Here is a 25,162-nt window from a genome sequence, read left to right as displayed (position 1 = left end):
AATTCCTGCCCAACTGCTACTGGTTGCCAAATGGCAGCATCCAGAGAGGAGTAAGACAACAGGGAGCCACAGGGCTGAAGGGGAGGAAGCTGCTCCAGCCAACGGCAAGCCACACAAAACTGATGTCCACTGTGTTCAGTGTTTCCATTAATTTTTTTCAAAGATGGAAATCTGGGTTTTTGTATAAAATCTACTGATTTTTAACGTTGGCCAAAACTTTTTTGTATTTCCTTTTTGAAACAAAGCTATGTCCCAGGGCAAATCTCTATACTTAACTCTGCACTTCTAACAGGTAGAAAACACATCTCGTGCTTAAGAAAATAGAAGCAGTGACTTAGTATACTGCAAGTACCTAGTCCATGGTAGCTATTTAGTGGTGTATAGTTTGTTTTGTGGTGCTGGGAATGGAACTTAGGGCCTTCACATTGAGCTACATCCCCAGCCCGCCTTTTTTTCTTTCCTTCTCTCTTTCTTTCTCTTTCTTTCTTTCTTTCTTTCTTTCTTTCTTTCTTTCTTTCTTTCTTCCTTCCTTCCTTTCTTTCTCTCTTTCATTCTCTCTCTCTCTTATTTTTTTTTTTATTTTTTTGGTACCTGGGATTGAACTCAGGACCTTGTGCTTGCGAGGCAGTTGCAGTGCCACTGAGCTAAATCCCCGCTGCCCCCCTTATTTTTAAAAATTTATTTATTTTTGAAACAGTCTTGAATTTGCAATCCTCCTGCCTCAGCCTCCTGGAGTGCTAGGATTACAGGCATGCGCCACCAGGCCTAGCTTATTTAATTTTTTTCAATGTACAAAGGATGTTCTTCTGAACTTGAGGAAACCCACAGATGTGTTTCTGTCACTTAAAGGATACCACATGTCTCCACATATTCAGACATGCCTTGAAAATGGCAAATACAAATTGTGAACAGGCACTCTCTTCCCTATTCCTCAATGACATGCTTTTCTCCACAGGATCCCAGCTCAAAATTTATTTTTGAGTAACTTATAATTTATTAAGATTAATAGCCCTAAATGCAAACCCATAAAAGATTTTAAAATGAGGAAATTCTAAAAATGTCTTTATTATACTTGTGTTTCTTTATGTTTAGATATGTTTGCTTTCTGTCTAGAAATTCTGAGAGATTACTTTTATCATGTAAACTTCTTGTTATTCTTCCAAATTCTGGGCCAGCTGCAAATTCCATAAATATGCTGTCTAGTTTTATGAAGGGGGCCTCGGCACAAATTTAAGTGACAGAAGTACAAAGATGAGGGTCTGGGACATTCCCAGAGTCAGCTGTAAGCCATTTCCCAGCAGCCCTCTCACTCACCCATCCATTCAACAAATAGGCATTGAACATCTACTGTGTGCTAGGCCCCATTCTAAGTACTGGCTACAGCAGTATTCTAAGGACTGGATTCATCAGGAACTCAGCCCTCAGGAGTTTGCATAGGAGTGCGGGTGGGAGGGGGAGATAAACAAAGTAAGTGATACATAGATAAAATACTAGGGTAATGATATTTGTCAAGGAGAAATACAAAAAACAGTGAAAATAAATATGAAGCTAGGGGTGGGCAAGATCGGTAGGAAAAGAGACTTAAAAAGTACCATACATTGGTTTGTTGTTTTATTTCTGTACTATCAATGAGATATATATTTATTTGTTTTACTTAGTAAACAGCACCTATCACCTGACAAGGAGGCAAGATTTCACAAGAGAAGGGAATGGTGAGGTTATATTTTGCCTAAGAAGATACTGACTGTAAATTCATTTGGCTTTGTCAAACACTTTTTACATTATGCATCTTTTCTAACTTCCCCATGGGCAGTTGTGGGTCCAGAACCTGGCATCAAGATATCACTGCATCAGAAAATACAGAAACAAATCAGTCTTGAACTCAGAATGGACCAGAAGCCCTAGGGTTTAGGAATCAAAATAGGCAGGTATTTTTCCATCCACTCAGTTCTTTATCATCAGTGCTCAGTTCCATCTGTTATTCTTCATTGCCTATTCTATTCATTTATACTACACTTGTTTTGTTGTTTTGTTTTGTTTTTGAGACAGGGTCTTGTTATGTAGCTCAGGCTGCCCTTGGACTTGGGATCCTCCTGCCTCAGCCTTCCAAGTTTTGGGATTACAGGTGTGTACCACCACGACGGGCTTTTAATATATCACATTCTTTCCAAGCCAAGAACACCTCCTTAAAGTTTCTTCCTCTTCTCCTTCTGACCCCTCACTCTACCTCCTCACAGTCCTGTCTGCCAGCCAGGTTCTCCTCACAGTTGAGGGAATGCAATTCATCAAGTTTACTTCAGGACCGACATAAACATAGAGCCGTTTTACTAAGATTTTCACATATTTCTGTAAGTCTAGTAAAGCATGGGTGGTAATTGTGTCTGACTACATTGGATGCTGTTTTGGCACTGAAGTATTTATTATAATAATAACCATAATAGCACACAGTTGCTGACCCTCAAGGTGCTTCTTAGGAAAGACAGTCAGGCAACCAGACAAGACTGGTCTGCCCACCACCCACTGCCACCCACACTCACGGGAGACACAGATCAAAGGAGCTGGAAACCCTCTGTAAACAACGGAGCCAGGCTGTGCAGAATCCCTCAGGGTGTTCACAGCACACCCACCCCTCACTAAACACAGGACTCCAGCAGGTTAGGACAGGAAGCAAAGGGGCAAAGGCTCCTTCCAAGCTGTAGACTTAGGAGAATGAAAGGAAACAGAAAATATTTCCTAGGGTTGTGCTTGGGGCAAGGCCTTAGAACAATCACCACCACTGGTTGCATTTCATCAGAACACACGTTAAATTTCCCATAAGAAATTTTGAGGCAGGCATTTACCAGAAATGGTAATGACTTGGCCATTTGTGTTAAGCAGATCCTCTTTCCGTTGTTCTACACTTAAAAACATGCCCTGCTTTTCCCCAAGGTTTCCATTGTCATACAATGCGTGAAATCGTGGTGCTTGTTAGTGTGTTAGCAGCAATGGCAAAATTAAAAATCCAAATCTCTTTCAGAATGCTGTAGATTTGGCCCTGTTGGCCTCTCCAACTTTACCTCACCCCTGTTTCTCACTCTCATTCACTGAGGTCTCAGAAATCCTTGCATGACTTCTGGGACACACTAAGCACTTTGCCACCTCTAGGCTTTAGGCTTGCTACTTCCTCTCCTTGGGGCACTCCCAAGTCTGCTCTCCCTATATCCATTTTCCTCCAACAGTCAATGTTCTTTTTAAGAAGCATAAGTCAGATGTGCACATCTCTGCTGATAACCTTCTCCCTGCTCTGAATGTCTGCAGTATGGCATTTGCCACTTTCCATCCCATGTCATCAGTATTCATGCTTTTTCTAGAACATTTCTCACCTTCGTATTTCAACAGCCCCAAGTACAGTGCTCGGAAGTGTGATTAATGGATGGGTGGATGGATAGATGCATGGAATGATAGAAGAAGGAAAGGAGAAAGGGAGAAATACAGGGAGTAGAACTCCAAGAAAAGCTGAACCAGAATCTGGTTCACACAAAAATGTCCCAGAAGTCTGGGGACCTACTTTGAAATTTCATCAACATAATTTCCAAATTTCCCTAACATAATATACAGTTTCTGTCGTTTACATATATAGCATTTAATGTTAAAAAAAAAAAAAAAGGTAATGCTTCAAATCCATGTTGAGAAAGGAACTAAGACTTGTGAGAAGAATATGATATTTTCAATTAAAAGAAGTGTCTTGGACTTTCTTTCAGGTTGTTGCTCAGATGAAGCCTCTCTGCCCCAGCACACTGGTGGCCCAGGTGTGGCCTGTGAGCTTGGAGCTGCAGGGTGGTGGTGGTGGTGGCAGTGGCAGTGGTGGTGGGCTTCTGTCTGCCATCCGGGAGAGCAATAAGCCTAGGGCTGTGGTGGAGGAGCCACAAAAGCTTGCTGCAAGCTGGGGAGCATGAGCTATGAGTGCAGTGATCGGGCAACCTTGACAGATAATATGCTTGGCTATGGTGTGCAACAACCTCAGGAGCTAAGAATTCAGGCATCATGTTTGAACCTGACAGTGTGTGCTGATTGCTATTACGTAGAGCTTTGCTGCTTTTGCTGCCATTTCAGCTGCTTATGCACTAATACCAATCCAGTGAAACAGCAGAGTGCTTCAGTAAATTGCTATAATCTCCTGGGAATGAATCCAGGTATGAGCCACTTCAAGATGACATTCAATTCTCTTCCTTATTTAGAGGAAAGATGGCGCCCTGTGTTTCCTTTCCTGCAACTTGGGCCCCTCTTCCCTTTCTGAGACATCAAATCTTCGCTTCTCCTTCCTTCTTGGAACTGTCTCCCCTTGGGTACTATGATGCCATATTCCCAGGCTTCCTTCTGGTGTCTGATGTTCCCAATAAATTCTTGCTGGCTCCTTTCCTTCTCCCTGCTCTAAATGTTGGCATTCCTCAAGTGTCAGTCCAGAACCTCACCCCCTCCTTGGGTCACCCCATCCAAGGGAAAAGGTTTCATTACCATGATCCATGTTGACCTCCCAAGGTAGTTTGTGGGCCTGACTTCATTCTCAGCTTTAGGGGCTCCTTCCCAGACAACCGCTTTACTTATCCAACTGCTTAGCTCAAAGCTCTTTAGCCAAAAACCATTTAAAAGCAAATTTGTAATCATCATGCCTTCAAGTTGGAAAGCTGGCAACTATCTTTATAGTTTCTCCATCTTCCTCACCTACATGCATCCTTCTCTTTTTTTGTTTGTTTGGTTTTTTTTGTTTTTGGTACCGGGGATCGAACTCGGGTCCTTGTGCTTGCAAGGCAGGCGGTGGAACCACTAAGCTAAATCCCTGGCCCATTCTCAACACTGAATCTTTTTGATAATTCACTGAATGTATATCTCAAATCCACCCAAGTCTCTCTCCACTGTGGCTTTCTAGACCAAATTCCAATCATCTCTTGACTGCCATGGCTTCCTGATTGAATTCCCTACAACTTTCTTGTGGTCCTGAACTACCATGGATTTACCTGTTTTTCCAGATGATCTCATATAATATTCCCAACTAGGATATCATTTATTTCACATGTACTGCATTTCATGCCTCTGCTTCCTCTGCTCTGCTTTTTTTTTCTTTTTTGTTTTTTTTTTTTTGGTACTGGAGGTTGAGCCCAGGACCTTTCCACTGAGCTATATCCCAGCTCACACTCCCCCCGTTTTTTGAGATAGGGTCTTGCTAAGTTTCCCAGGTTAGGCTCAAACTTTTTATCCTGCCTCAGCCTGCAAGAATGGTGGGGTTATAGGGGTGCACCACCACATCCAGTTTAATATTCTTGCTTTGTAAAAGAAAATCATTATGATGAGGAAAGATAGGCTGAACCTAAAAATCTCAAATAGCTCCTTCTTTTATTTGCTCAAAGAAATTACACTAAAAATTAAAAGGTAATTTATCTTACTAGATGCCATTCCCTACTGCAGAGTCTAGGGAGTGGTCTCATGTAAACCAACAGCTCTTTTATACTCAAAGGTAGCAAATGTTATCTCCATGGAGTCAGCTATGCTGAGATCCTTCAACAAGAAGTCCAGTAGTAAATAGCTGGACTGAACATGGTGAATAAAATTTAAGTTGAGAATAGCATACTCACTTTTAAAAAATCTGGCAAAGCCTATTTTCATTACAAAAGCAATTATAAAAGTATCCTTAAAATTGCAATCCATCCTAATATATTTTTTAAATTGTTTTCACAAATAATCAAATTGCTCATTACTTATGAAGTCTATGGCACAATATATCTGTTATCTATCAGTATAGTGTCAGGTAAAAGAGTACCAAAGCATTGGAAGCTATGAGTCTATTTGCAAAAACCAGTCTTCCAATCTGAGCCACTCAAGATGAAAATATGAGTTTTTAAATCTCATAAGTGATAATGAAAATGGTTATGAGTTTTTCTTTTTCTTGGTACCGGGGATCGAACTTGGGTCCTTGCGCTTGCGCAGCAGGTGGCGAAACCACTGAGCTAAATCCCCGGCCCCTGTTATGAGTTTTTCTAATTTTAAAACCTCCTATATGGGATTTTTCTTTCTAAAGTTTAATACATTTCTTAGTTTAAAAAAACCCCAACATTTCATTTAAACTGGTCTTGAATTTCACAGTTTAACTGTGAAGATCTTATTCCAGGTTTACCTTTTCAAAGATCATGATGTTTTCTAATTGCAGTATAAGGGTATTTCTCTCAGTAAGAGACTTTTAACTAAATTCAGTCTTCTTGCTCATATTTTTGCAGTTGTGTTTTTGCGGCACAGGTGGAACATGGTACCTACTCATTTGCTTTTCAGGAAATGTAATGCACATGCAGTGTCAGTAAGACTGTGACATGAGCACTATGAAGTCAGGAACCACAGAACTGGGCTCTCTACCGCACAATTCTGGGTTACAGCACGTGGATAAATTATTTCAACTCTAACTAGTCCAAAGTCATGGAGGGTTAATGAAAGTCAGATCACCACATTTTCCTTTTCAATGATTATGGACCAAAGGAGGCACATATTTTCACTAACAATTCCACAACACACTGTCATGACCTAGACTTGGGAGCCTGTATGTGGACAGCAGATGACTCAGCTTGGTGGATGGAGACTACACCAGGAGACTGCACCTGAAGATGTCTCCTCTAATGCTCCACTGGGACACCAGGGCCCAGAAGACAATGCAGAGAGGGAAAGAAAGTTCCAATAAGCAGGAGAATGGGGGTCATCATTTTTTGCCTGACCAGCAAAGGAATTTCATGAGGGTAAAGGTGGAATGTGAAGGATCAGTCTGAGTGAGTTCAGAGGTGAAAGGGAAGAAGGATCAGGACACAGGAGATACACTTGGCAGCTTTCAAGACCCTACCACAAGACAGCTGGTGGTAGCAATAGTTCAGAGGCTCATCAGCCATAAAAAAGCCACCTCCTTGTAACCCCACATCCCTCTGATCACAGAAATAGAGATTTCCATATTTCACTGAGGTAATCTACAAAGAAAAATATGACAGTATAGAAAGGACACTAACTGAGATTCAAAGAGCACAATACCCTTTGAGCATTTTCTTTTTTTTTTTTTTTTCTTTCTTTCCTCTTTTTCTTTTGGTACTGGGGATTGAACTCAGAACCTCGCGCTTGCAAGGCAGGCGCCAGAACCAGTGAGCTAAATCCCTAGCCCTTTGAGCATTTTCTACAGCCTAGAAAAAAGTGTCTTATGCTTCTTTAGGAAACAGCTGAAATAAAAGAAATTACAGTCTGGTTCAGTAAGAGGCAACATCTGAAGCAAAGAGGACCAAAGAAAATAAATCATATTTAAGGAGTCTAAATAAAGAAATGTTTCAAAAGGAATTCTGGTTTTTATACAAATGCTTTTTGGAGATAAATGGAGTATACATTAAATGTGGTTTTTTAATCATATAAGCTTAAGTTTTGTTAGCTCCTTTTTTTTTTGGTACTAGGGATCGAACTCAGGACTGTGCACTTGGGAGCCCAGTGCCAGAACCACTGAGCTAAACCCCCAGCCCTTGTTAGCTCCTTTTAAAAGTTACCTAGTAAATAAATCTTTCTCTTTAAATGTTTTATTGCTTTAATAAATAATATGGATTTTCTTTGGCCATCACTACATCCTTTCACAAACACACTTAAATGTGTGTGCTTATCATGTTTTATTATATTTCTCTGTTTTAACAAATAATAGTAATTTATGTGCATTTTACAATGTTGGGAAAGTATGTATGAAGTGCACTTATAATATTTTCCTTAAATATTATTTTCTGAAAAAATTCTATTTGAAAAGGATAAATGAAAACCATATTGCTTGAAGTCAGAAAAATGAATTAAATAGACACTTAGGAACCCAAACACCTGTACACATGCATGAAGAGAAGTAACAAATATCCCAAGAAGAGACTGAACCATGAAGACTCCACCAGGGTATAGGAGCAACATATCCTGCATCTGAGCAAGACAAATGTTCTGCTTCTCCACTGGCACCTCTCAGCCAAGTCACATGTGGCCTTTCCTCTGGTCCCCACATATCTAAGGATCTGAAAATCCCCTCTTATGGTATAACTTCTTGGATGAGGCAAGAGCAGTGAGTTTGGATCCACTACTATTGCAAGTCAATCAGACTGAGATGAGAAATGTCTTTTAAATATTTGGAATCATTCCCTTTTAGCAAGAACAAAGTGAGTAATGATTTGAAATAGAGGCTTGTGTGGTCAACATTCTGGCCAGGAAACTGACTCATTCCTGAAACACCCCAACAGTCTCCAGCAGAGAGAAAGAAATAACCTCTAGACATGACTACATGTATATAGATTCAAAATGTCAACAGTTATTGAAGAACAATGATGGCAAAACAGAAAGATTTATCCTATTTCCCAACTACACTGTTTTTTCTTTTTTTTTTTTTTCAACTGGGGTACTTGGTCAATTCCAAGCTACGTGATAATCTGACAACACAACTGATCAAAGAAAAGAGGACACTTAGTAATTTGAAATCTGTTCTCTTGTCACTGGCCCACAAATTAAAGCCATGCTTAGTTTTAACCTGTGGTTCTCCAATATTTTTAAAGGAAAGACCAGTATATTTGACTCACATCACAAATGGAGGCTTCTGGTGTCCCATCTAGAGACACAGGGGATATACTTATGAGAGATCAAGCTTGAACACTAATTTAAATAAATATTTATAATAAAAGTTAAAAATTTATAATAAAAATTAGAAACAAGCCAAGGAGTTACCTTGGTAACATTCATCTGGCAACTGAAACATGGCACTGTTCCTAACTGTGTGCCTCTGGTCAAGGCAGTCACTCTTTGGTGCCTCAATTTTCCACTCTACAAAACTATTGTGCTTGCTGGAGCACAGCTCTCCTATGGCCAACTGTGACAACATGGTAGTTAACATCCCTCGCTGGGTGTCATCTTCCTCATCTATGAGAGAAGAGACTGTTGTTGAGAATCTTTAAGGCTCAGTCTCATTCTAGTTCTCTGATACTGTAGCCAGAGAAAAAAACTGTGAAAGCAAACTTTTTTTGTCAGAAATGTTCTAAATAAGTGCAGCTGAACATTTGGACAATCTGTCCACATTTTATAGTTCTGGGAAATGATTTGGCTGTAATTTTTTTCCAATATGAAAATTCATATTCCCACAATAAATAAAAACAAAATTTGTAAAAGATACAGCTGGAATTCTGTAAGTGGTCAACAAGCCAGCCCTGAAGAAACCCAGAACATGAATGCCTTTGACGTACAAGTCTCCCCCTCTCCTGCGAAAGAATGGAAGGAAAATTTCCAGCCTTCCATTGGTCAATGTTGGAGGAAAAGCCATTCTCTTTTACTTTTGTAACTGTAACATACACAAGCACACATTTGTCCAGCAAGGAGAGACATATGCAGACACACAGTCACCCACAGACACTGAGAAAACTGCACTTGGCTTGGGATAGCATTCAAATATGACCTCATCTATCTGTGAATTATATTAGAACACAACCCCAGTAATGATTCAGTAATCTACTGGCTTACTTTGTGACTAAATTAGAGTATTCCAGAATCAGTGTTGTTCTTATTTCTGCACTGGTCTAGATGTTTCAAATCTTGTCCTTGAAAATTTCTCCAGGAAAAACAAATGTCAATATGACTGAGACACCAAAAACTTAAATAGGAAACCTATTCCTAGGATTGCCGCAACATCTTAATTTTATGTCATAACTTTCTCAGAAACACTGATTACAAATCAACAATTTCTCCAGTTTCTTGGAACAGTGGAGCTGGCACTAAACCAGTGACTGTTCCAGTTCATGACATCCAGAATTTATGCCTACATGGGAATTTCCAACTCACACTCCAGGGTCTAATCTAATTCTATATTCTTGTTTACTACACACACTTAAATATAAGGTGGAGGATTTTACTTTACCAAAATTATCCCTTAGGATGAAAAAAGATCACATTTAAATCCTTCTAAAATCTTGTATATTATAGGTCACTTTCTCAATTATTTAAGTATTGTTTGGGGAAGACACATTAAACTGAAGTGATGTCAATTGATGTAATAGATACTTATTAATAAGAAAGAGGCCAAGTTATCTAGCACAATTTATGATAACTACAAGTTATCACAAAGAAGTTCAAGAGGATCATGCAGGGAGGACCACAATGTGCACTTCAAACTTTTTAAATGTTTTGGAAATGCTGTACTATTCAGCAACACCATCAAAAACAGATTTAAATAGGATTGCATCTCGGGTTGTTTAGATTAAAGAAAAAAATTTTATGAAAGTAGCTTTAGGAGTGATAAACATGTGAAAATTGAAGGTGAACAGAGAGAGTGAATGTAGCGAGTTCATAAAATGTGAATGAATGGGCTGGGGATTTAGCTCAGTGGTGCTGCACCTGCCTCGCAAGGTCCTGAGTTCAATTCCTGATACAAGAAAAAAAAAACTGTGAATGAATGGATATTTCTGTTATTTTGTAAATTATGTGACTTTAAATATGTTGTGTGACTAATATATTTCTAAATTATATAAAGAGACATTTGACTACTGCATCTATATTGCTGAATGCTTTCATAATCAAGTTGGTCAAAATTCTTTTGAGGAGAGAGGTATAAGGATCTTCCCACTGGAAAGTGAAAAACTATTTTATATGGGCTCATCCTATGTTTTGAACATGTTCTAGAGTGAGAGATTTGATGACTCTGCATAGGATCAGGGTTGGTGGGTGACGAAAGGGCAGCTAGGTGTAACAATAATACCAAACACGTACCGAGGGCTTGCTGGGTAATCTGTAGTGTTTTCCCTGTAATGATCACAACACTTCATTATCCTCATTTTAGAGATGAGTACACTAAGTAACAGACAGAGTAGCTTATTCAAGTCCCAATAGAAATGTCCCACAATGGTCAATGGTGGGGCTAATATTTCAACCTGGGCAGTCTTACCCCAGAGCCTCCTCTTTTGTGCATGATGCTATAGCATTTCACCTCTTTAAATAATAGAATCTATGAGGGAGCATAAGCCTTTCCAAGGATCCTTTCTACTATCCACAGCACCCCTTTCCCAATGTCAAGGCATGAGAAAAAGCAAATTAGTGATCTATAACAATCTTGGATTCTGAATTCCCCCATCTTCAAGAACAATTGAGTTAAAATGCACTTGACGACTGACTCCAACAGCATCATTTTAGTCACCATTCTTTGTACATATATTTAGGTATCTGATACCAACTATTACACCTATATTGCTGAAATTCTGCCTTTGCCTGAGAAAACTGGCTCGTCTTTCTCGATTCCTCCCTCTCCTCAGCACTTACTACTCATTCTCCTTCATTGTTCCTCTCTCTTCTTTTTAGGTGTTGTGCTTTCTTTCCCCTCTGCATCTCAGGTAGTTTCACCTGTGGTCAAGGCTTTCATTTTTCACCTATGGGTTCTCAAATTTATATCTCATAATTCCCTTCTAAATTTCAAAGTTCTGGCTCTTCCCTGAGACTTCAGGATAACTCCAATTGCATTTCCAATTCAACAGATCCCCACAGGAATCACTCCCTCCTCTCCACTCAATGCCCAACCTTGTTCTCAGATCTGACCCTCCTTTAATAGTCTTTATGGGCTTCAGTGGCTTCGCTATCTAACTTGAAGCCTTGGCTCCATCTTGGATTGTTTCTTGTTTCAGACCATTTCTCTTTACTTGCATCCTAACACACATTCATTGGATCACCAAGTTCTTTAGATTTTACCTTGGAAGTGTTTAGTGTTTGTATAATCAGTTTCTGTTTTGTTTTGTTTTTCTAGTGATAAAGATCAAATCCAGGGCCTCATGTATGCTAGGCAAACACTCTACCACTAAACTACAGCCTGTAATCTGTTTCTTCTATGCTATTCCCACCATAGGGATGAAAGCCTTCATTGTCTCTCACTTGGATCACTGCAGTGGACATTCATTTGGTTCTCTCAGCTCCTCCAGGCCTGTGAGTGAACTTCCTATAACTTAAACCAATCATGTCTATTGCTGCTTACAAAAACCTCCAGAGCTCTTCTCTGCCTACAGGGCACATCCTAATTATACAGCCTGCCACATAGGCCCTTCACAACCAAATTTACAGCTATATCTGTAGTTGCACTTTGACCTGCTTCTCACTCCATCTGCAGCCATACCTCCCTCTGGAACTATGATCTAGACCACTGGAGCTACTTGCCACATCCTTTAATACCAAGCTCTGAGCTCCTGAAGAGAAACCTCCTGTCTTATTGATTCTGAGCATCTGAGTTCACTATACCTGTGCTGCTGGCTCCAAACTTCTTAAAGAAATGTGGTTGCAGATGTGTTAAGGAAATTCATGATAATTCTTCATCTTTTCAACAACTCTACAAGATTCCACAGTGCTATTGCTACAGTTTAACAGGTGAAGAAGCAGACCCCAAGCAGCTGAGGAGCCTGAGATTCCTAAAAAAGAACTAATAATTGAATTAACCAAAATTTTTAGCAAGGTTAGGCTCACTGTAAAACCTATGCCTTAGCTGAGACCAACCCTGGCTAATTACTTCCATTACTGTAATTCCATTTGCAGGGGAACAACCAAGAAGCAACATCACTGCTTCAGGCTCTTGTGTGTGCAGCCATAGCACCCCTAGATACAGGTTACTTTGGGACAAGGTAGTTACTACACCTTCAGTCCAACTTTCAGCACATTCCAGCATCTGTGAATGGAAAAGTACTGTGTGTGTGCTCTACCCTAACACCAATCTTTTTATATTCTCAGTAAGCATCCGAATGAAGCTTTTTAAGGAGGAAGTATAATATCTTAAGCAGTCTATCTCTAAGGAAAGGGGAAATCTGAAAATGAACCTGCCTCAGACAGTATGTTCAGATGCACATGCTTAAGAAAGGAGAGTGCTCACTCTGTGCTCTTGAGTCTGATTTTATTAAATAACTGATAGCATCCTACATATTTATTTTCTTTACTTAAAGCTAACACACGTAGGTATTCTCAATTGTGGTCAAGGGGAAAATTGCTTCAATAACTACCTATCATGTAAAAAATACGTACCTTGTTCCCTTATTACTTTTATAATCTGATTTTAAAACTCCAGCCCAAGAGCCCCTGGATCAAAGGCCAGCTTAATCTCTGCCAATAGCTGCCTGTGTGGCCCTGAGCAAATCTACTTCCAACTGCTCACTTTTTACATCTGGAGATTCCAATTAGTTGATCCACAAGCAGTCCCTTTTAATTCTAGTATTCACAGACTAGTCTTACTTTTAGGATGTTTTCCCTAGGGTTACTTTTATTCTAACCCTAAGGAAAACTACCCTACATGGCCATTTTCATAAATTGTAATTTTTTGTTATATATAAACTATACAACATGTTTTGACATACCAGTGATGTGGTTATTATGGTCAAGAAGATTAATGCACCCATCATTTCACATAGGTAACCCTTTTTATGACAATCATTCATGGTTTTTGAAATACTGTCAGGGATGATGGGGTAGAAGTGAATTCCAAGACTATTTTACAATAAAAGAACTATAATCAATACACTGTGAAAATTGCTTGTGGCCTTCAATCTGTTGAAATACCTCAAATGCAGGAACCAATGTAAACATAACTATACAGGAAAACATGGTGGATAGAAGTTAGCCACATGGAAAACCCCGTTATGAGTTGTCTTAGCTGACACACGCATACAGCAAACAGTTGCTAGGTTTTTAGATAGTTTTGTTTACACGAAAGTAATTTCTCACTGCATGACAGCCACTGGGTGTCCTAGATAAGATCAAAAGGTATATGACATAGGTGCCCTATAAATGCCTCTTGAGTGACTATAGAAAACACTATGAAAAGTACATTATGCAAAAGTTAAGAGTATTGCTAATACTCCTAAGGCTCATTTTTTAATCATAAAAGTGAACCTTGAGTTATAAAAGAATTATTTAAAAAGTTCCTATTCAATCTTTGTGGTGTTTCCAGTCATGAAAAAATTCTCATCAAAATCCCATGAATAAAAACACACACTTTTTTACATACCCACATGTTACTGCTTAAACTGGTGCTCCTTGGGGGAGGGGGAGGAACCGAGAAGGAACATTAAAAAGAAAAGAAAAGAAAAATAACACAGCCTGTTGGCTTCACGTTTTTTGAATGGGACAGCTTAACCCAGCATTAGTGTCATTTTAAACCATCTGGGACAGCCCCAGATGTGGAGGAGAAGGGCGCTCTAAAGAATCTCTTGACAAAGTGAGAATCCTGGGAGGTGCGTTCAGCCCTCGCGGTCTGAAGAGAAAGGCAAATTCACAGCCCAGGGCTGCGTGGAGGCCGACTCACCTTCCCTCCTGGAGGTGGCCCCGGCTGCAGGAAGGAGGAACGAGAGGCAGAGGCAGCTCAGCCAGAGCACGGGCATGGCCGGCCGCCTGTGCAGGGTCCTGCCGGCGCTCTGGCGGCTGCGGGGAGTTCTCCTCTGCGCCCTGCTGTGCAGTCCTTTTCCGTAATCAGGTGGTTTTATCGACTCTTCTACCTGACTCAGTCCTGACAGGAAGAGAGCCTGTGTTTCAGGGCGTGACTCACCTGTGAACAAGAAGGGCCCAGCCCTCCGAGCCAGACAAACACACAGAGCACACACAGAGCCGCAAACGCGCTCACCCAGCCAGGCTCCCCACTGCGCCGCCTCACAGAGGGCGCACACCTGGCCGGGCCAAGGGTGTGGCCCAGGGATCCGTCTTCTGGAATGTGGCAGAGCCCTCCGTCTCTCCTGGGGCTAGTCTAGGGCAGAAATCATGAGGTGGATAGCAGCCGGCCCCTTCCTCAAACTGGGAGGCCCAGTCTCAGGGCGCAGGCTAAGAAGTTAGCAGCCCTCCTGGGCTCTGCTGTAAAAGATATCGGGGAAGACCGGTCAGTCCTAGAGTCCCAACAGCATCCTCTCCACCTTCCCACCTGGGCACCCAACCTCTGAAACTCAGGAGCCCTGCCCCAGCCCACCACTGCCAAGTTGGACCAATGGTTCCTCTCCTGGATCTCTCTCACTGTGTATCACCTGGCTAGCAGCTCCTTAAGTCACTGGTCAGACCAGCCTCCCTATGAAGACTAGATAGCACTCTGCATTCCCAAAAAAAGAGTACAGCATCTAGAACTTTCAATGCTCAGTAAATATTCTGTTCAATTGAATAAAAAAGAAGATCCAGATTCTGTATTACTTTAGCATCTTAGAGCATATTTCTCATGGCATTTGCTATGGTCCCACTGAAAAATGTTTCTTGAAACTAGTGGTGCCATCCAAGTCCCCTGTGCTAGGTGAAGCGAATAACATCTAGAAAACTGGAAACCCTAGTAGGTTCTACTCTGTCTCTTCCCTACAGAGGATGGTGGCAATAATTCAGGGAGGTAGGTATCAAAGAGGGTACTTTGGAACCTACTATGACAGCCCATGACTGTAATCCAGCATTCTGTGAGGCTGAGGCAGAAGGATCACAAATTCAAGTCCCACTGGGCAACTCAGTGACTTAGAGAAAGACCCTGCCTCAGAATGATAAAAGGGCTAGGGATATAGCTCAGTGTGAAAGCCCTGGATTTAATCTCCAGTATTGCCAAAAGAAAAAAGAAAAAAAAAAGGAGAGGTTGGTTCTTGCTAGAGATATAAATATTACTAGAATTTATAACCCAATCTAGCCAAAGTATTTCTCTTTCCCATCAACAAGGCCTGTAAATCTTCTAGTAAGTACCTATTCACTGACTAAATAACTATTTTATGGATAACAACAAACATGTCTACATGTTTGCTAATGTATGCTATATACATTATTGTCAAAGGGTGTAAAAATTCAATTTATGCATGTGATCAAGACCAACATGGGCTGACTGGATGGCTTTGTACAGAACATGGAGCATGAACTAGATGTTCAGGTATAACCAGAGTCTGAATATAGCACTGAAGAACAGCAGAGGCAGGCAGGATGCTCCAAACTGGCTTGTACGTGCTCTAAAATCTGCAGCACAAAAAAATTAGTAGAAAAGAAATTCCAATTTTCTCATCCCAGTCCTGATTATCTTCTATTCAGTCCATTATTCAAACAAATAATATAAAGATTCTTCTCTCTCAAAATTCAGTGTCCAGTTGTCGCTAACATTCTAGTTCCTAGACATGTCGTATATCTTAAGTTTTTCTTCCTAGTAGCTGGTGCAGATTGGAGACAGACAGTGCCATGCTCCATGTCCAACGCCTGACAGTCCTGCAGAAGCAAAATAAAGTCTGGAAGGGCCAGGAATTTAGCTCAGTGTCACTGTGCCTGCCTAGAAAGCGCAAGGTCCTGAGTTCAATCCCTGCTACCAAAAAAGAAAAAAGTATCTGGAAGATGCACAGATTGGTATAGTTGGTCATATCTTAAAACTTGGAACAAATTTTTCCTCTACGTCATTTTGGGGCAGGCATAATAATAATATTATAGATAGGTACTGCCTATTGTCAGTCACTTTTGCAAATCCTTTATAATATCAATGCTTTAATCTTCAAAAGAACTCTACAAATTGGGTTACTGTTAGTTTTCCCACCTCACAGATGAGAAAACACAGACAGGGAAAGGTCAAGCAACAGGCTGAAAGCGGCAAAGCCAAGACTCAAAACCAGGCACTCTGGTTCCACAGTCCTCAAACTCTTTGTTAGTCAGATTAAAACGCATCAAAAAGACAAAGTCATGATAGGGAATGAATTGAACATACAATCAAAGGTTGTTTATCAACTGCCATTATACCTGGCCAGATTGTAGACTATTGACATACAACCACAAAACCAAGTCACAAAGAGCTCTGACAAACGCTACTGATTTTCCCAAGCTATTAGCTCCAAAGGACCCATCACCTGGACCAGAAGCAGAAATCGGAAACAGGCCCTTGGGATCTATGCCAGCTATCAGCCTCTTGTAGCATATAGAATTTTAAACCTTTCCATAAAACGTAAATGTCTTTAGGCCTTTAGACTGGCACTGCCCAATTCCTACCTCCTTGCTTTCTTCTGAGCTTCTTCACACATCTAAACAACCTTCCTGCTCTGGCTTCGTCCCCCCACTTTGTTCAGGGTCCAAAGAGTGCTCTTGTAGTCAAAAGCCAAGGCTCTCCAGGAGATTCCTATGGTCAAATTCTGGCTTCCCTGTTATGAAGGCACTTAGTTTTCTAATCGATAAAATGGAGATAATAATAAAATACTGACCTACCAGTAGTAGGGTTATGGGGGAAAATTAAATAAATTAATGATTTATCTAGTGCTCAGGCATATCCAAGCACTATACAAGTGTAACTATAATAGTAATTGCTACTATTGTTAAGTATTAATGACATTGTTGTCATTGTTATATTTATTATCACTGGCTAAATAACAGTTTTTCCTTGCAGTAATTACTAGCATATGAGAAAGATGAGAATTTTACTTCAATTCTTCTACTAACTGGTTATGTAATTATAATTTTGAAATTCTGTGGAATTCTTGGCCTAATTCAGGTTCATGCCACATTACCAACATTTACTTGGAAGTTGTTAATTAAATTATGATTTTGCAATAAAACTGGAAATTTCTCTCACACAAAGATTTTATTGCCAAATATTTTAAATTTTTTTGCATTATTTAATGAGGCAGGTTGAGATGTTATTTTTCAGGTAAAATGTAAAGGTAAGATGTCTTTAAAATAATTCCTATGATTAACACATGATTTTCAAAAAAGCAATAAAACTCTGCTTGCTTTTCTATATGACACAAATACATCTTTTTTTAAATCTAGATAAAAGTAAACTTGATACCACTCAGCAATAAAAAGGACCAGCCTAGTGATAATACCAAATGAATCTCAAGGTACTATGCTAAGTGAAAGAAGCCAAACACAAAATATCAGATTCTATGTGATCCCATCTATAGGAAATTCTAGAAAAGGTACAACTACAATGCAAGAAAGCAGACCAGTGGTTATTAAAGGTGGGAACTTACTGCAATGGAGCCCAGGATATTTTTTGGATTGAAAGAAATATTCTGAAATATGATTATGGTCAAAAGCAATCCAAATGTATACTTAAGACTTTTTAATTTAATTGTCCATAAATTACATCATAGTAAATTGGTATTAAAAAAGAGAAACTCTCAAAAAATATATTTGATAATTAAAATGAGACTTCAAATGTGCAAAGGCAAAGCCACCATGTGAAACACATCAGTGTTTGCATAAGTTGTGCCAAAGCCAGAGCTTGGAGTCCAGTCTTGACAGTTATGCTTCTTCTGATGAGCTCTGATTAAAAGTTGCCATTTAAGGTGTTTAGGCAGAAATACACTTCCCTCCACCCTATCACTACAGAAGGACCCTTTTCTAGAAACTTATCTGTACTGCCAATTTACAAAAGGTAAGAGATGCCTTCCAGAAATGGTTGCTTAGAGGCAGAGGCATAATTTCAAACGTACCTTAAGATTTTGGTTCTAGGAAGTCAGCCCTTGCATTTTTGTCTCATCTTCCTCGGAAGTGCCACATTCTTTCAGAGTATAACTCCTGGTGTCAGTGGGGTTAATGCCCTACAGAGGTGCTCCAGCCACAGCGTTGGGAAGGTACCAGGACACCAGGTGAGGCTGGCAAGGCGGAGGTCCTGGAAGTCCCCTCTGTCCATTGTTGTATTTACAGTTCAGTCATTACCCAAGGGACTTTTTACAATGCTGTTTAAATCAGTTCACAGAACTGTCATCTCTCCAGCACAAAGCCCCAAATAGAATTACAAGTGACATGTTGATTTTTTGCCTTGAGTTCCATCATTACCTTGGTCAACTTTCAGAAAGAATGTCTGGCATGTCACCAGCTTTCAAACTCACTTATGATAAAAAAATGAAGCACTGGCTATTAATGTGCCAGCAAGAGACATAGCTGTCTCTGCCCTTTAAAACATCTTGCCCAGAGAGTTCTCTTTATGTTAGCATTTGCATTAAAATTTTAAATGTAAAGTACAGTAATCAGGAAAAAAATTTAACTTCCCTTTGTTCTTAATAGGCAAAGGAAAATGTCCATAAATGGAAATGGTTCAGTGTTTCCCGGATCAGCTGCATAAATTCTCCAAGGCTGGCCAGACTCCAGAAAACCATGCTCTCTGAAGCAAAGCGCTGACTGAAGTGGCAAGCTTCCATTTTATGCAGAAACATATCATGTGCCCACTGCAAGTTTTCAGAGAGCTGTAGTGGCCTGGCTAGAACTGAAGTAATTAACACCTTTCATTCATTAAGAGGACCTGACCCTTTTCCTTTGGTTGGCTAGCGATACATCCGGCCAGGGATGTGGTGGGGAATCAGTGCAGAAAGAGTAATATTCACATCTTTTTTGAGGTAGCTATTACAGCCAGAAATGTTCAAATCCCATGTTTGTTTTACAATATTGCAAATGAGGAGGAACAGGAAGAAGAGGGACACATGTTTAGAAAAAAGCAAAGCAGGCAAAGAAAACACAACAAAACAGAGGGCGGAAATATTCTTAAATGAGTTTAATAGATTTCTGGGTGTTTCAGTTGTTGTGCCCCCTTAGACTAAAATGTGGTCATCAGCTCATCTGTGAAATGTAGGACAGTAGGTAAAGTACTGTCCATAGTTCCTCACCAGCCTTACACATGGACCACAGCTCCTCAGGTTTGAATGAGAGGAGAAGCAAAGGAGCTCAGTGCTGTGAACATTCTTCTCTGGGTTGCAGTGGTGGGAACCAGGCTGTATCCCCCACTGACTTGGCAAGATAAGCTGGAAGTGAGATCAGAGATCCCACCCTTACCTTTGGAAGGAAGAAATGAGAGTAGAAATAGTATTTCCAAATGTGCTTCTAAATTTAAATCTGAAGCATTGCTACCTTTCATAATTTATATTATTAAGTCTGGAAAGCTCTGTAGCATTTAGAGTCCCATCCTCTGCCTTAAACAGAAAGCTTTGGATGCATTTAAATATTTAATAATTTTGACAGTTACAATAAAGACAGCCAAGCTGTACTGAATATCCTGCTTGTGTCAGGAGCCTTTGCAGGGGGCTGGAGTTCATTCCCGATCACTCCTCTATGAGGCAGATGCTATTATTGTTCTCAAGTTGAGGCTACCCAGGCCCTTTCACAAACCCAAGCTAATTCCTTATTCAAGTTATTATTCATGTACAACATAAAAACAAATTCAGGCTCTTACTGGACTTACACATCCTTCCAATTTAAAAAATTCAGTTAGAGTTCAAATAAAACATGAGATGTCTTGACCTTATTATAGTCACCCTGTTCTACAGTGACCCCCTTCTACAGACCAGCAACATACAAGTTTGGCTCTCAGGAATACATTTTCCTTTCCACATTACCTGTGGTCATTCTTCGCTGTAAGACTTCAGATTCTTATGCATCTTATGCATCATCCAATCAGGTCCCGCATGGTTTTCTCTTGGCCTCAAACCTTAATCCAAGCACAAGAGCACTTTACTAAGTTACTTAGTTTAATGCCTTAGAATAATTGGAAGACATTTTCAGCACAGTAGAAAGAACCAGAGCAATCTGAAAGAGCTCAAGAATTTAGAAGCTATATCCCTGGGTTCAGCTTTTCCAGGGCTTGGTTGCCCAGAAATCCCCAAATATTCCTGGGTGGTTCTTTTGCAGGAAGTCTGCAGATTGGATCTGATTTTGGTTAAAAGGTGGAACTTCTCAATTGCACTGCAATTATGAAAAGAGCCACAATCACAGAAAAAATTGAGAGACCTTCCACTCTATCTTAAAATTTTCTGTTAGCCTCAATATGTCTACCTAGATTAATTCATTAAAAAATTAATACAGTGGTTCAGACAACTTACACCAGAGTGAGACATTTGTCTCCACTATCAAGTTATTTAAGTGAATGTATTTTAGGCTTCAATTATTTGGACAATCTTTTCTTCTTGTTGTATGAATACACAGCAAAACAAAGTTTGCCATTGCTTTATCAAATCTAATAATGCCTTTTTAAGAGTCCTCTATAAACACAACCCTGGAAGTAACTTAGATCTCAGTTAAAGCAGAATTCAACCACTTGGTTTTGCAACAGAATTACTTGCATAGAATTGAATACATGTGTCTCAGGCAAATTTAAAATGGGTTACATCTCTGCTAAAGATTCTGCATACACATATGAATATGTATTACCTGAACTCTAGTAGATAAATATTTTCAGTAAAGTTTTGAGGCTTTTGTTTGGTTGGTTTGGTAGACTTTAGTCTTGCATTCAATATTTTTCTAAAGGTAATTCTAAATCTTAGAAAAAAATTCCTAATATTATCTGCATTCTAATCTTTCCTGATGGAATTTTCTGAGCAGTTTTTATTAATTTTATAAATAAAATTGTTTTAATAAAAATGAATGAGCTCCCTTTCAGGGAGCCCTTTTAAAAGGTTCTGTCAACCACAATGTTGATTTTTCTTTGGAGCCACAGAGAGAGCTTAAAGAATGACAACATATAAAATGCCATCATCCCCATATCAGAACTGGACTGCAAGAGCACTGGAGGAGCACCAGTGGATGTGTTGGCAGTGAATGGCTTCCATGACACTACCCTTAAATGTTTAGGCGAGCAGTCTAAAATGTCCTAACATTTTATAATTAACATACTATGGAATTGTCATCTGTAAATTTAACCAACTCTGAAATATCTATATGTTCTAGAAGTTTTTGCTCCACTATGTAAGATCAATTTTCTTTTATTAAAATGATTTATTAATACTCACCAGCTTTAGTATTTTAAGATTTTTGAATCCCTTTTCCAATCTCTTATAACTTTGTAAACTGCATTATAAAACATTTGTTATTATTTGATTTCTGGAAGACTGCCATTCTTTCTGGAGTAAGATGGAATCATAGTGTTTTTTGTTTTGTTTTGTTTTGTTTTTGGTACCAGGGATCGAACTCGGGATCTTGCGCTTGTGAAGCAGGCACCAGAATGACTGAGCTAAATCCCCGGCCCTCATAGTGTTGTTTTAATTTGTATTTCTCTAATGAACAGTGATGTTGACAATTTCTTCATGTGTTCATTGGCCATTTCTACTGTTTCTGCGAAGTGTCTATTTATTTTCTTTCCTATTTTTGATTGGGTCTTTTATTTGAGGGAGTGTAATTTTTTGAGTTCTATATACACTCTAGAAATGAGTCCTCTGTCTGAGGAATCAGTGGCAAAAAATTTTTCCCTTTCTGTTGGTTGTCTTCTCACTCTGCTTGTTGTTTCTTTTGCTCTGCAGAAGCTTTTTAACTTGATATGATCCCATTTGTTAATTCTTGGAACTATTTCTGTGCAACTGAGGTTCTGTTCAAAAAGTCCTTGCTTACACCCATAACTTCTGGAGTTTTACCTATTTTGTCTTCCAGAAGGTTAAGTATTTTCTGGCTTAACATTTAGATCTTTAGTCCATTTTAATTATAGTTTAGTACATGGTGAGAGATATGGGTATAGATTTAATCTTCTAAATGTGGATAGCCAAATTTCCAGCACCATTTATTAAAAAGGCTATCTTTCCTGCAGTGTGTGGTTTTGGCCCCTTTGTCAAAGACCAAAGAGTTGAATGTGCTCAGGGTTGTTTTTGCATCTTCTATTCTGTTCCACTTATCCTCCTGTCTGTTTTTGTGCCGGTACTATGCTGCTTTTTTTTTTAACCGTAGTAGCTTTTAATATAACTTCAGATCTGGGATGGTGATGCCTCCTGCTTTACTCTTATTATCCAGAATTGCTTTTGCTACACTGGGTCTCTTCTGGTTCCATATGAATTTTGGGATTGCTTTCTCCAGTTCTATGATGAAAACCATGTAATTTTGATTGAAATTGTGTTAAATCTGTATATCAATTTTGGAAGTATGGCCATTTTGACCATATTTGTACTGCCTGTTCAGGAACAAGTGATGTCTTTCCATTTTCTGATGTCCTCTTCAATTTCCTTTATCAGAGTACTGTAGTTTTCATTGTAGAGGTCTTTTTCTTCCTTAGTTAAATTAATTTCTAAGTGTTTAATTTTTCTTGGTACTATAGTGAATGATATTTTTCTCTAATTTCTTTCTCAGTGGTTTCATTATTAGTTTATAGGAACATGATTAGTTTTTGTAGAATTCAGCAGTGAACACATCCAGATATGGGCTTCACTTAGTTGTAAGTTATTTATTAGTGCTTTAATTTCATTGCTTGTTATTGGATTATTCAATTTGATAATTCATATGTATCTAGGAATCTATGTGTTTCTTCTGAGTTCTCCAATTTATTGGTGTGCAGGTTTGCAAAGTAGTTCTTAATGTTTTTTATTTTGTCAATGTACATTGTAATTCCACCTTTTTCATTTCTAATTGCATTGATTTGGGTCTCTCTCTCTCTCTCTCTCTCTCTCTCTCTCTCTCTCTGAGGCAGAGTCTCAAAATGTAGCCTACACTGACTACTCATGGCAATCCTCCTGCCTCAGAGCCTCCTGAGTGCTGAAATTACAAGCATGTGTGTACTAGCTTTGGGTATGGATCATTCTTAGTTTTCTAGGATCTTCAGTTGCATTTTTAGGTTATTTATTTTGGCTCACTTTGTTTTTGTGATGTGGGTATTCACAACTATAACTTCTCTCCTAGGACTGCTTTCATTGTTCTGGTATAATCACATAAGTTCTGGTATGATCATTTAGTTCTAGAAACTGACTTATTTCTTCCTTGATTTCTTCTGTAACCCATTATTTAGTGTAGAGTGCATTGTTTAGTTTCCATGCATTTGCATAGTTTTGTGTTTTCTTTTGTCTTTGATTTTTAATTTCTTTGTGGTATGGTCTGATAATATGCAGGATATAATTTCCTGGTATAGTTCCATGTGCAGCTGAAAAGGATATGCATTCTATTGTTAGGTAGAACACTGCAAATATCTCTTAAGTCCATTGTTTAAGGGTTTTGTTCAACTCTGATAGTTCTTTGTTGATTTTTTTGGTCTAGCTTATCTGTCTATATGTGGTAGTGGAGTATTAAGGTTCCCCACTATAATTGTGTTTATATTTATAGTACAAAAAAATGTTTTATGACGTTGAGTGCCCTGTTATTTGGTGCATATGTGTTAATAATTGTTACCTCTTCCTGCTGGATTGTTTCCTTGACTAATATGTACTAACCTTTTCCTCTTTTGATCAGTTTTAACTTGAAGTCCACTCTGTCTGAATATAAGATAGCAACATCTGCTTTTCTTCAGGTTCCTGTGGCATGGAATACTGTTTTCTATCCTTTTGTTTTTAAGGCTATGAGTTTCCTTCTGGGTTAAATATGTTTCTTGTATTCAGCATACTATAAGATTTTGTTTCTTGATTCATTTTGCCAGTCTGTGTCTTTTGATTGGGGAATCATGACCATTCACATTGAGTGTTATTGCTCATAGGTGTTGACTTATTCCTATCATTGCCTCATTTTCCTGTTGCTGATTCCCTATCTTTCCTTTCTACTTAACTGCTCACCCTACCTGGTGTGTTCATTCTATTAAAACTTTTGCCATTGTTACCTTCCTTGTCTCTTTTTATCCTTGAGAAAGTTTTTGGAGTGTTGGTTTGGTGGTCATTAATTTCTTTAGGTGCTCTTTCTCATGAAAGTATCTTATTTCTCTATCAATTTTTGAAAGAGTTTTGTGGGATATGTCAGCCTGGGTTAGAAATGATTTTCTTTTAGGGCTTGAAATACTTCACTCCAACCTCTCCTGGCACTTAAGCTTTGTGTTGAGAAGTCTGTTGTAATTCTCATGGGTTTTCCTTTATAAGTGATTCATTATTTTTCTTTAACCACTTTTAAGATTCTTTTCTTGTGTTGGGCTTTCAGGACTTAGATTATGATGTGTCATGAAGAGGTTCTTTTCTGGTTGTGGCTAGTGTGACTAGTGTGAAAAAAAGTCTTTTCTGGTTGTGGCTAGTGTGACTAGTGTGAAAAAATAGCATTCTAATGAAAATGAAGTTTAATATGTTGGTTTTTAAAGTATTTGGGGAAGTTGTTGGGTTTTGTTTGTTTCATATCAATAGCACTGGTTACTTTGAACAAATAAAAAGCTTTCTATAGTTGCTTCCTTTATCAAAAAATAGCATTTGATAGCCTGATATATTTCCTCTGCTTTTCTAAATATTGGGAAAATTATCCATAGTCAAACTCAAACAGAACTCATTTTTAGCTCACATGCTTAAGGACCATTCTGAGTTTT

At 39.0% G+C, this 25,162-nt stretch overlaps 1 protein-coding gene across 4 annotated transcripts in view; it reads right to left on the bottom strand.

Moving 5' to 3' along the window:
- Nucleotides 1-18,678, bottom strand: part of Lamc2 (laminin subunit gamma 2) — a 67,618-nt gene extending 48,940 nt beyond the window's left edge. The window contains exons 1-2 of one of the 4 annotated variants that reach the window (XM_087194418.1): nt 18,423-18,678; nt 14,318-14,856 (exon numbers count right to left, since the gene is read on the bottom strand). In XM_087194418.1, coding sequence (XP_087050544.1) covers nt 14,318-14,393 — 76 coding nt within the window. In that variant the 5' untranslated portion in view covers nt 14,394-14,856; nt 18,423-18,678. Of the gene's footprint in view, nt 1-14,317; nt 14,957-18,422 lie in introns of those variants that run through there. The other 3 variants (XM_087194417.1, XR_015444575.1, XM_021242895.2) reach the window with 3 other exon arrangements.
- Between the last annotated feature and the right edge of the window lie 6,484 nt (nt 18,679-25,162).

This window comes from Heterocephalus glaber, unplaced genomic scaffold, assembly GCF_053883595.1.
Source record: "Heterocephalus glaber isolate CG9 unplaced genomic scaffold, H.glaber_assembly_v1.0 deba00001600, whole genome shotgun sequence".
NCBI lineage: Eukaryota > Metazoa > Chordata > Mammalia > Rodentia > Bathyergidae > Heterocephalus > Heterocephalus glaber.
This window is presented reverse-complemented; position numbering and strand designations above follow the sequence as displayed.